The sequence below is a fragment of the Lampris incognitus genome, chromosome 12, assembly GCF_029633865.1.
Source record: "Lampris incognitus isolate fLamInc1 chromosome 12, fLamInc1.hap2, whole genome shotgun sequence".
NCBI lineage: Eukaryota > Metazoa > Chordata > Actinopteri > Lampriformes > Lampridae > Lampris > Lampris incognitus.
The window spans coordinates 17,064,374-17,074,968 of record NC_079222.1 but is presented as its reverse complement, the minus strand read 5'-3'; the positions used below and the strand labels follow the sequence as shown (position 1 = coordinate 17,074,968).

Below are 10,595 nucleotides of genomic sequence, written 5' to 3'. Positions count from 1 at the left end.
TGGCCATGTGTACTATTCACAGAGGATTGGGGAATAGTTGCAATTAGAGCATTGTAAAATGGCGACAGGTGTACTCTACGACCATCCCTGAACCGGGGGGGGGGGGGGGTATTGTTTGTAAGGGTGGGGATACCTGCAGTCAGTCGAGACTGAAGAGGTCACTTGGACGAATGATGAAACGTTTCTCTCAATAAACGTTGCGTCCAGATGAACTGATTCAACTTGCTTTGATTTTCTTACATGGATTATTAAGCATGCATAAAGACATTTTGAAATGTAGACGTTGTACAATGGGGAGGGTTATATACAGCTGTCAACCCATGAGCGGTATGTCCCATGTGGTCATATCCTATCTCTTGTTTATCTGTTAGTAGGCTAGTACCTGCTGCAAATCCTGAATAAATAAAAGTCTGTGCCACATTTCACTAAACGTCTGTAGTCTTGTATTTGGATACAAGAATGGCTTTAGGGCCCTTTTTTTAGCATCGGTGGGGGATTGTGAAGCCTTTTGTTTCCTCACGCAGCATTTCTAAGCACTATTTTCTTCACAGGACCCCTGCCTACAGGCGACATTTTTTCCTTTGGACTAACAACAAACATTTCCGGCCTTCTTAAGTAGGGCGTAAACTGTATTATATAATAAGAGATCCGTCTTGATGTTGGCGGCTAGGGTACTCACAGGGATTTAAACTGCGAAACCGTGGCGCTTCCTTTATCTGAGATTACGAACCGCGCATCGGCACATTGTCGGTTGTGTGCTGCATACACGGCGCGAGCAGGTCTAATTTATCACGCAGATGCGCCGCCCACGGTTTCCATTTACCGCCGGAAACGTGTTCCCGTAAAATGTGACATTGCATGGACAACCCCTCGTCAGCGTCCCCCATCAGAGCGCAACCCTCCGTGCTCGAAACCCAGGCTGGGAGTGGGACAGGGTCTTACCACAGACGGTTACCAGCGAGCGTGAAAAACTGAGCCATGGTTTAAACAAAACAATAGAATAAAGAAAGAAAGGAAAACAAAGTAGTCCAGGGAAGACTTTTAATCCCCCCTTTTGGAGAATGGCTTTTGCTTTTTTATTAGTTTGTTACGATGTGATTTAAAACTCCGCCATATTCAGTCCACCACGCCCGGAACTACCAGGGGGGAAAAGACCATAGCACAACTTGTTGCAGGAGGTTTTATTTTCGGTCCCTTTTCTCTGGAGGATTAAGGTAATACATGAAAAACTCCCAACCTCGGGGAAGCGACTGCCTTTATCTGCGCTTGACAAACCCCGTTCGGCGGCACGTTTGCTGAAGTAAGGCTGGGCCAAAGTGCATGTTTCCTCTCACGTTTCACGCCGCGTTTGTGTCTCCGCACCTTGCCAGATCAGACGTGCCTCCACGCCCCAAACGCCAAGTGTGCAGGAGTTATGATTTTGGGCTCTGTGGGGGCCTGCTGCCTCAGCGAGGAGGCCAAAGAGGCTCGCAGGATCAACGACGAGATTGAGAGACAGCTCCGCCGGGACAAGAGGGATTCCCGACGGGAATTCAAACTCCTTCTGCTCGGTAAAACCGCGTGAACTAATTAATCCGCAGCGAGTTCACACACTTGATCCGAGTCAGCCAACTTTAAACGCCGCCGTGAAGCATTTAGATAGTTTTGATTGTTGTCGGTGCAGCTGTTGTACAGGTATATGGAGCTCATTGGGCATGCAATTAATCCAGTGACGATGTGTAATTATCATGGCCAAATGCTAAGTCCCCTGGTGGACTTCGTGGTTTGGGACCAAGAGGAGCATCTTCGTTGGGCAGACAAAACGAGTCAAGGGAAATGACGGCCTCAGGATGAATGGATTGCACTTTTAACGTCCAAAAGTCCCACATCTAAAAGACTGCCGTTGTTTGGGATCAGTTAATCGATCAAACTTTTATCAGCACATTTCGTCCGTTAAAATGAAATGGAATACAATGTATGGGCCGGCATGGGTCAGGATCATCTGGTAATCAGGAGGTCACTGGTTTGATCCCCGGCTCCTCCAGAGAGCATGTCGAAGTGTCCATGAGCAAGACACTAAACCCCTAACTGCTCCTGATGAGCAGGTTGGCGCCTTGCATGGCAGCCTCCACCATCAGTGTATGAATGTGTGTGAATGTGTGAATGTGAGGTATACATTGTAAAGCGCTTTGACTGGTCGGTAGACTAGAAAGGCGCTATTAAATGTAGTCCATTCACCATATTTATAATGACTGAAAGTACGCGGATTGATTTTTTTTTAGCCACTCGTTCATTTTAGCCAATTGTCAGATGTTGATAATATCTACAAGCCACACAAATAGTCAATTATTCTGTACCAACAGAAATGTCGTGGTTGTAGTATAGGAGCTACTAAAATGCCTCGTAGATCTGTGTGCAACCATGATGTACTTGTGTACACTAAATGCATCTGTCACCTTTCAGGTACTGGTGAAAGTGGGAAGAGCACTTTCATCAAGCAGATGAGAATCATCCATGGTTCTGGCTACTCTGAAGAGGACAAGAGGGGCTTCACCAGATTAGTCTATAAGAACATCCTCACAGCCATGCAAGCCATGGTCCATGCCATGAACACTTTACAGATTCCCTACAAGTATGAGTGCAATAAGGTAACACAAACATCTCTCACTTTGTCTGTTCTTTGTTGTTCACACAGACAAGATGGGGAGGAGTTATTGCCACACACGTGAGCTTGGTATACAACGCTTACTGCCTCTGACACCAATTGGGGCTCGTAGAATGTTTTTAAGATTAAGTCCTTGTGATAATTTGTCACTCTGCTTAGTTTTGCGTTGCTTCTGTAAGCGAGTTATATATTTTCTTCAGAATGTGATGGCAGTCTAGAGAAAAGTATACATTTTCTTTTCACAGTAGGAATGCAAAATAGGGCAATATCCTGTGCTAAATACAGCAAACAGAAAGGGAGCAGAAAGAGACAGAGAAAATCACTTTGATTAATCGTACAGCAGTCTTCCTTTTGCCAACTACAGCAGCAAATGATTCAGTCAAATTCTTTAGCACAAAAATGTGCTGACATCTTTTAAAATTCCAAGTAGGGCTGTGACCCATTCAGAAATGTTCCCTTCTTGGGCGTCCGGGTAGTCCAGTGGTCTATTCTGTTGCCTACCAACACGGGGATCGGCAGTTCGAATCCCCGTGTTACCTCCGGCTTGGTCGGGCATCCCTACAGAAACAATTGGCCATGTCTGCAGATGGGAAGCCGGATGTGGGTATGTGTCCTGGTCGCTGCATTAGCGCCTCCTCTGGTCATTCGGGGCGCCTGTTCAGGGGGGAGGGGGAACTAGGGGGAATAGCGGCATCCTCCCACGCGCTACATCCCCTGGTGAAACTCTTCACTGTCAGGTGAAAAGAAGTGCCTGGTGACTCCACATGTATTGGAGGAGACATGTGGTAGTCTGCAGCCCTTCCCGGATCGGTAGAGGGGGTGGAGCAGGGACCGGGACGGCTCGGAGAGCCCGGTGATTGGCAAGGTACAATTGAGAAGAAAAAGGGTGGAAAAAATGTCCCTTTCTTATGTGCTGTAACGACTTCAAAAGGTAGATGACAGTAGGATGTAGACCTACAACGGCCAGTAATTGGGCTCAGTATGCTGGTTACATCACCAGAAGCTATGAAAGGGGCACAAAAGAAGACTACCCATTGACTTGCATGAGCAGGGGTGAAATCTGACCTAGATGTACACAACAAGGCAAGGCTTTAAAAGCCCTAGGTATGTCCCTGTTGCAGCTGGCATAAAGTAGCAAACTTAAATGACCTTAAAAAGTACACGGAGGGAAGTTAAGGTGTTTGTTGGAAATATAGGGGACTTTGCAGTCTTTACTTCTTCAGAAGTTGTACAAATCAGCTGGGTGAAGTTCAGCGGCAGTTCACAGGATATCAGCCCTCTGTCACTAAGGATTGAGGCATTAACATTAAAATGTAGGACCTGGAGGCCAGAGGTCAGGCAGTAAAAGAAAAGGATAGTTAGTAGAGCCCTCCGGTGCATTGGCCAAAGACTACTGGAAAAAGAAACTGTAATATTTTGACTACAATTTGAAGAAGAAGAAAAAAACCGCAGTCTGAAGTTGTAGCTGGAAATAAAAATATTAGTTGCAGAGCACTGCAGGCCAAAGCAACTAATTTAATGACACACAGGGGGCAATGAATCTCAAAAAAGCAATAGTGAAGAGTGCCAAAAACTGATAAAGAAGTACCACGGAGCTAAAAATGAGGGTATAAAAAAATTGAGAGTAGACAAATCCATATTCATAATTACCTGTTAGGTGTGAAATTTCGTTAAAGCATGTTGATACAGTTTGGCTTCTGAACTGCTGTAAAGACTTGCCAAGCTTGAAGCCAACTGTTCTCACTGGTCCCTCTCTAATCTCCATTTGTCTTCCTCACATTGCTCAGGCCCACGCCATTACTGTCAGTGAGGTTGATGTAGAGAAGGTCACAATATTTATAGTCCCCTACGTGGACGCCATCAAGAGTCTGTGGAATGATCCGGCGATTCAGGAATGTTATAATCGGAAGAGAGAATACCAGCTCTCCGACTCTGCCAAATTGTAAGTGTAAACAGAGTCCGAGAATTTAAGCCAAATAGTTTCCACTGTGTCAAATACCAGGCACCTCTTTAATCCAATCAGCCGAGGACACGGGAGTAGAATAACAATATAGGAGTAGGATTATTTAGCTTTTGGTTTCAGCATTAATTATAGTGAAGTGCCTTAAATGGAAACGTCTGTAATAGTTATGTAACATTAGAGGTCCACTCTCTTTGCCAATCTGGACTATTAAATATCTTTTATCATACCTGCCATTATTTATTATACTTTTATTAGAGTTCATTTTTTTCACTGTGCCATTTTCCCATGTGTACAGCTATCTCGATGCTTTGGACCGAATTGCTGATTCTTCTTATGTGCCAACCCAGCAGGACATCCTGCGGGTCAGGGTCCCCACCACAGGTATTATAGAGTACCCCTTCGACCTCCAGAATGTGGTTTTCAGGTGAGCAGATTAAGACATCTAGCATTGTTACTGCTCAACAAGTCATGTTTTCATGTTTTATATGAAAATGAAAAGTGTTGTGTACCAAGACGAGGGTTCAGTTGAATCTGGGTTGCCTCAGTTACTGGTTGTATCAGAATGCCTGCCAATCAACACTAATAAAAATTAATGTATTGGGCGTCTGGGTGGCGTGGCGGTCTATTCCCTTGTCTACCAACGTGGGGATCGCCGGTTCGCGTCCCCGTGTTACCTCCGGCTTGGTCGGGCATCCCTGCAGACACAATTGGCCGTGTCTGCGGATGGAAAGCCGGATGTGGGTATGTGTCCTGGTCACTGCACTAGCGCCTCCTCTGGTTTGGTCGGGGCGCCTGTTCGGGGGGGAAGAGAGGGAACTGGGGAGAATAGCGAAACTCCTCACTGTCAGGTGAAAAGAAGCAGCTGGAGACTCCACATGTATTGGAGGAGGCATGTGGTAGCCTGCAGCCCTCTCCGGATCGGCAGAGGGGGTGGAGCAGCGACCAGGACAGCTTGGAAGAGTGGGGTAATTGGCCAAGTACAATTGGGGAGAAAAAGGGGGGTAAAAATCCCTCCCCAAAAAAATAAAATATTTAAGTTAAGTGTTGTTTTCATCACCTGCTATACTGAATATCACCCTGTCTGCCCTTCATTTGTTACACTCTGTACAACCTTCTCTCAGAGGAAAAAAACATGTGGCAGAGCTACTGTCCAAACAAATCACAACACGTACATTGAAGGTGTTGAATGATTGCTTGGCAATCACAAGAGATTGCAGCATGAAGTCCTCCATGCAAATCTGCATGACTGCAAACACTGACAGTATCCAATGCTTTATCATAATGCATTGGTTAGTAAAATCATTCAAGTTTTTTACACGTTTCAGATGAGTGCAGTGTCCTGTAGTAAATTTGCAGTCAGTAGTATTAATTTTACCTCCTGTGGCCAGTGTGTGTGTGTGTGTAATGAATTGTCTTAAACCTGTTTTAGGATGGTAGACGTAGGTGGTCAGCGTTCAGAGAGGAGGAAGTGGATCCATTGTTTTGAGAAGGTCACCTCCATCATGTTCCTTGTGGCACTCAGCGAGTATGACCAGGTTCTTGCTGAGTGTGGAAATGAGGTAAGACTGGGACTGCAGTCTTCATTTTGGACCGCAAAAATATGTTTGCATGAGTGCATTTTTAAATGAAATGTTTTTCATTAAAAGATTTCGTTTAAGGCAGTAACCGCTGTTTTAATGACTTCATCCCAGAATCACCTATCTAGTCCAACTGGCCACCTTATTTTCTCCGTGTGCAGTGGACTGCAGATGTAGAATATAGAGGTTCAGTGTGGGGTGATAAAATAGACAATTGGAGGAGCACAATGGGACACCGTTCCCCTCATGCCCCTAGAGATGATGACCCTGATTTCAAGTCCAGATTCTCTCTCTCTCTCTTTCTCTCTCTCTCTCTCTCCCCCTACCTATCTATCTGTCTCTGCCATTCTCTCTTGACTATGTAAGAGTACCCATACCCAGTCAAAATAATGGGCTTGAACTTGACCCTTTTGGAGCAGTATGCATTGTTTATCTGCAGGGGGAGCTCTTAAGTCACCATATTCAGCAGTGCATACCTATTTGTGGAGGCTATGCATTATATTACAATACAACCCACTGAATTTGCATGCACACACAACCACTGCTGAGGTAGTGCTGCTTAAGTTTTGTTTAGGCTTTGATTTGATTGTGTGCCTACTTGTGTTTAGATTTTTGTGTGATATATTTTCAAAGAATCGAATGGAGGAGAGTAAAGCCCTGTTCCGGACTATAATAACCTATAAGTGGTTTAAAGACTCTTCAATCATCTTGTTCTTAAACAAGATTGACCTACTGGAAGAGAAAATCATGTTTTCACATTTGGTCGACTACTTCCCTGAATATGATGGTAAGAGAGAAGTTTTTTTTTTGGACTACACAATGTTGGCAAAATGTACTATACAATGCTACACAATATAGGTACTATTGGGCCTAACCTATGATGAAACAATATTAGTATAAATCTTAGAGCTTTGTCTGTCTGTTTGTCTGTCTACCACTCTACCGATATGTGTGCTCGTGTGTGTGTGTGTGTATGTATATATACGTATATGTATGTATGTATGTATGTATGTGTGTATGTATGTATGTATATGTATGTGTGTATATATATACGTATATATACATGTATGTATGTATGTATGTGTGTGTGTGTGTATATGCGTATATATACGTGTATGTGTGTGTGTGTGTGTGTGTGTGTGTGTGTGTGTGTGTGTGTGTGTGTGTGTATAAAGACTCAAACCACTGCATCTGTATCTACTCACTGCTTCATATGGATCTATACTACACCCTTTGTTTTTCTTGTCTTTTTATAAAAGACAAGACACTATCCTTTTCAGGAAGTAATTGAGTTTTGAATGTGTGCTGACCTCAGTTTTCTTCTACCCTCTGTCTTCTGGTGCCAGGTCCTCAGCGGGATGTCCAGGCTGGAAAAGAATTCATCCTGAAGATGTTTGTGGATCAGAATCCTTACACAGATAAAATTATCTACTCCCACTTCACCTGTGCCACTGACACAGACAACATTCGGTTTGTCTTTCATGCTGTCAAAGACTGCATCCTGCAGCTCAACCTGGAGTTGTACAACCTGGTGTAAAGCTGTGGACGTGCCAGTGTAATGCATTCTGCTTTATACAGCTGTCTGTCAGGAGGGCCAAGAGGGTCATCGAGCTGTACTTCACGAAGCCTGATGCCACTGTAGGACACTACCATCCATGACAGGAAACTGAAAAAACTGCAGAGCCTTTTGCCAGTGACTGCACTTCCTGTGGATTGCAGAGTTTTTTTTTTCTTTCTTTGGGCTGTTTGAAAACGAATCTCAGTCTGGGGCTTAAATGAAGGAGTATGTCCAAATTATTTGAATAGTGTTGTGATGAGTTGAGTTAATTTCACTGTGCACTGTAATTTGTGTAGAGCACCTCATCGGTTTAGAGCAGTAAGTCAGTGTGGATAAACAAAAGGCGGAAAACAAATTTTAAATGTCGTCGCACCTCTCTGAGGCCCAGTAACACAATTTGCCTTACTTCGCTTTTTCTAAAGGGAACCTGTGGAAGAAATGCAGATAACTGCTATGCAGCACCTCACATCACCATCCTGAGATGATTGTAGCTTATTTTGTTATGTGTAAAGTAAGAGTTTAAAACACTCCTATTTAAATGATTAATTTGTCTCTTGAGTTGAAGGGGAAAGTCAGGAAGAGATGGAAACGGATGATCCGCTGTGGCGACCCCTAATGGGAGCAGCCGAAAGAAGAAGAAGTTGAAGGGGGAAGTCATGATTATCACTTACGATACATTCACTTACATACAGGTATTGATTTGCACATTGTACACTTTTTCCCCCTTTTTTTACCATGTGTTGCTAATGTGTGAGTGTGTGTGTGTATGTGTTTTGAGTGGATGCGCGCGTGTTTTTTTAAAAACTGATATCAATTCCACAATCGAAGTTTTCCAAATTTTACTTGACTGCTAACTTATATGTCAAAGATGGCATTGACCAGTGTTAAACCCTCGTTGTGAACATCATATATTAATCATGTAATTTATGGTTGCATTCAAACCAAGGGAATATTAACTTTAAATGTCCAATATTTTGCTACTCTTTGTCACTTTTCTTTTCCGGAAGTCTTAATTTTCTTAGCGTAACTATATCTTGTAAAGACTATTGCAAATATTAAATTCAGGGACACTTTTCAGTTGGACGTGACAGTCATTTTTTTAGTCAACAAAAAAAATCATTTGCGGAAATGTCTTAACATATTTCCCCATCCCCTTGCCTCTGCACTTTGTAAATGTCAATTGGTACGGTAATCTCTTAAGCGTTGCCTTCCCTTGCATCAAGGTCCTGTAAAATAAGTGTTGAAAAGCTCATTTTTGCACTCTTGGGGTCTTGATCCATCCTAAACTGCTGTTCAAAGGTAAAACGATTTGAATGGAGGCTAATCAGAAGGTCCATCAGAAGGTTCTGGGCACTAATGGGTAACATGATTTTTTTTTTCATGTGTATGTTTTATGTGTGAAAAGGGGTTATATTAAACATTTCGTAAGCGTCTTGTAACATCTTCAATCAATCAACAATCTTCCAAGTCATTGTTTGGTTTGCATGATTGAATGAATAAATATGCATTTATTCATTGACTGCTCTGTCTTTCGTTGATTATTTAGCTGTATTTACATCCATATGTTAAGGCCTTCCTGCCATTAACTTGTTCATCTTGTGTGTGGTTTAGTGAATTTAAGAAAACAAAAGCCCTAAAATCTTCTGATACATCCATGTGGGTTGCGTAGCATATAAGAGTAAAACAAGTTATGGAGTTTTATTTAAGAGGGACCATGCACCACTGGAAAAAAATACACCAGTTAAATACAAGCTGATTTACATCTGCAGTCACGAGGTAGTGGGAACGGTCATACAAACCAGGCAAGATACAACATGAGGACAAGAACAACACAACAGACATTAGTTCATCCTTTATTCAAAAACAAAACTGGGTGTGAGTTGACATGGCAGAGGCAGTTATTGTTAAATGCACAATTGTGTGGTATTGTGCCAGTGTTTCAAGTTTGTCTTGAAAATGGGGAAGCTGGTAGATTGTCTGATGTTGGTCGATATTGAGTTACATTTCTTTCCATTGCTCTAAATGAAAAAGGATGGATTGGTCAGGGGTTTTCTCGAATGCAACCGCACAGTCACATCTAAGGCTCTCTCCCGTTTAGCCCACGCAAGATAGTTTGACTTTATTGCATGGAATGTGAGCAGAGTGCCTCTTTCGATTTATAAAGTTGACTAGAAGAACTCCACTACAATGTAGCGGTTTGGTTATCCACCCGTCTAAATCTCCCTCCTCTTCATCCTGCCAGCTAACCGCCTTCCCCCTGCCCCTAAACCCCCCCCCACTCCAACTCCCTCCCCCCAAATGCTCAGAATCATCTGAAATGCCGAGAAAATTTGTTTTTAGCCATTTTTAGACAATGCATATTTTGCATAATTATGCATAATTATTTTAATTTTCTGCTATTTTTCTGGTCCTCTCTGGAACAATACTTACGACCTCCCAAAAAATTAGGATCATAAGTGCATTTTTGCAAAAATGCATAATGCCAAAACATTTGTCCCAGAAAAAAAAAATTATATAGGTGAAAAAATCAAAGATGCTCAGAATCATCTGAAATGTCGAGAAAGTGGTTTTTAGCCATTTTTAGAAAAATGCATATTTTGCATATTTATGCATAATTATGCATAATTTTAATTTTCTGGGATTTTCCCCTTACTCTCTGGAACAATACCTACCACCTCCAAAAAGAATTAGGATCATAAGTGCTTTAGTTTTCGGTCCCGCTATCTACACTAACACCACACACACACACATTACGAAAATATAAAGTTGATGGAATGATTTAGTAGATTTGTGTTGACTTTATTTGGTTTCATCCTGTTTGTACACATTTGGACAGATGAGCAGCTAACCACT

At 42.7% G+C, this 10,595-nt stretch overlaps 1 protein-coding gene across 1 annotated transcript; it reads left to right on the top strand.

Annotated features, from left to right (window-relative positions):
* The first annotated feature begins 899 nt into the window (after positions 1–899).
* LOC130121496 (guanine nucleotide-binding protein G(q) subunit alpha-like) lies at positions 900–9,201 on the top strand. Its single transcript, XM_056290314.1, has 7 exons — positions 900–1,550; positions 2,443–2,627; positions 4,432–4,586; positions 4,903–5,031; positions 6,037–6,166; positions 6,818–6,971; positions 7,531–9,201. The coding sequence occupies exons 1-7, from the start codon at positions 1,415–1,417 to the stop codon at positions 7,719–7,721; spliced, it is 1,080 nt and encodes a 359-aa protein (XP_056146289.1). The 5' UTR covers positions 900–1,414; the 3' UTR covers positions 7,722–9,201.
* The last annotated feature ends 1,394 nt before the right edge of the window (positions 9,202–10,595 follow it).

What these genes read in the sequence shown, in the direction of transcription:
- LOC130121496 (XM_056290314.1), top strand. Translation starts at nt 1,415, where the DNA reads ATGATTTTGGGCTCTGTGGGGGCCTGCTGCCTCAGCGAGGAGGCCAAA. An exon ending in ATTCAAACTCCTTCTGCTCG is followed by an intron (nt 1,551 to 2,442) that starts GTAAAACCGCGT and finishes GTCACCTTTCAG; the next exon opens with GTACTGGTGAAAGTGGGAAG. An exon ending in ACAAGTATGAGTGCAATAAG is followed by an intron (nt 2,628 to 4,431) that starts GTAACACAAACA and finishes CACATTGCTCAG; the next exon opens with GCCCACGCCATTACTGTCAG.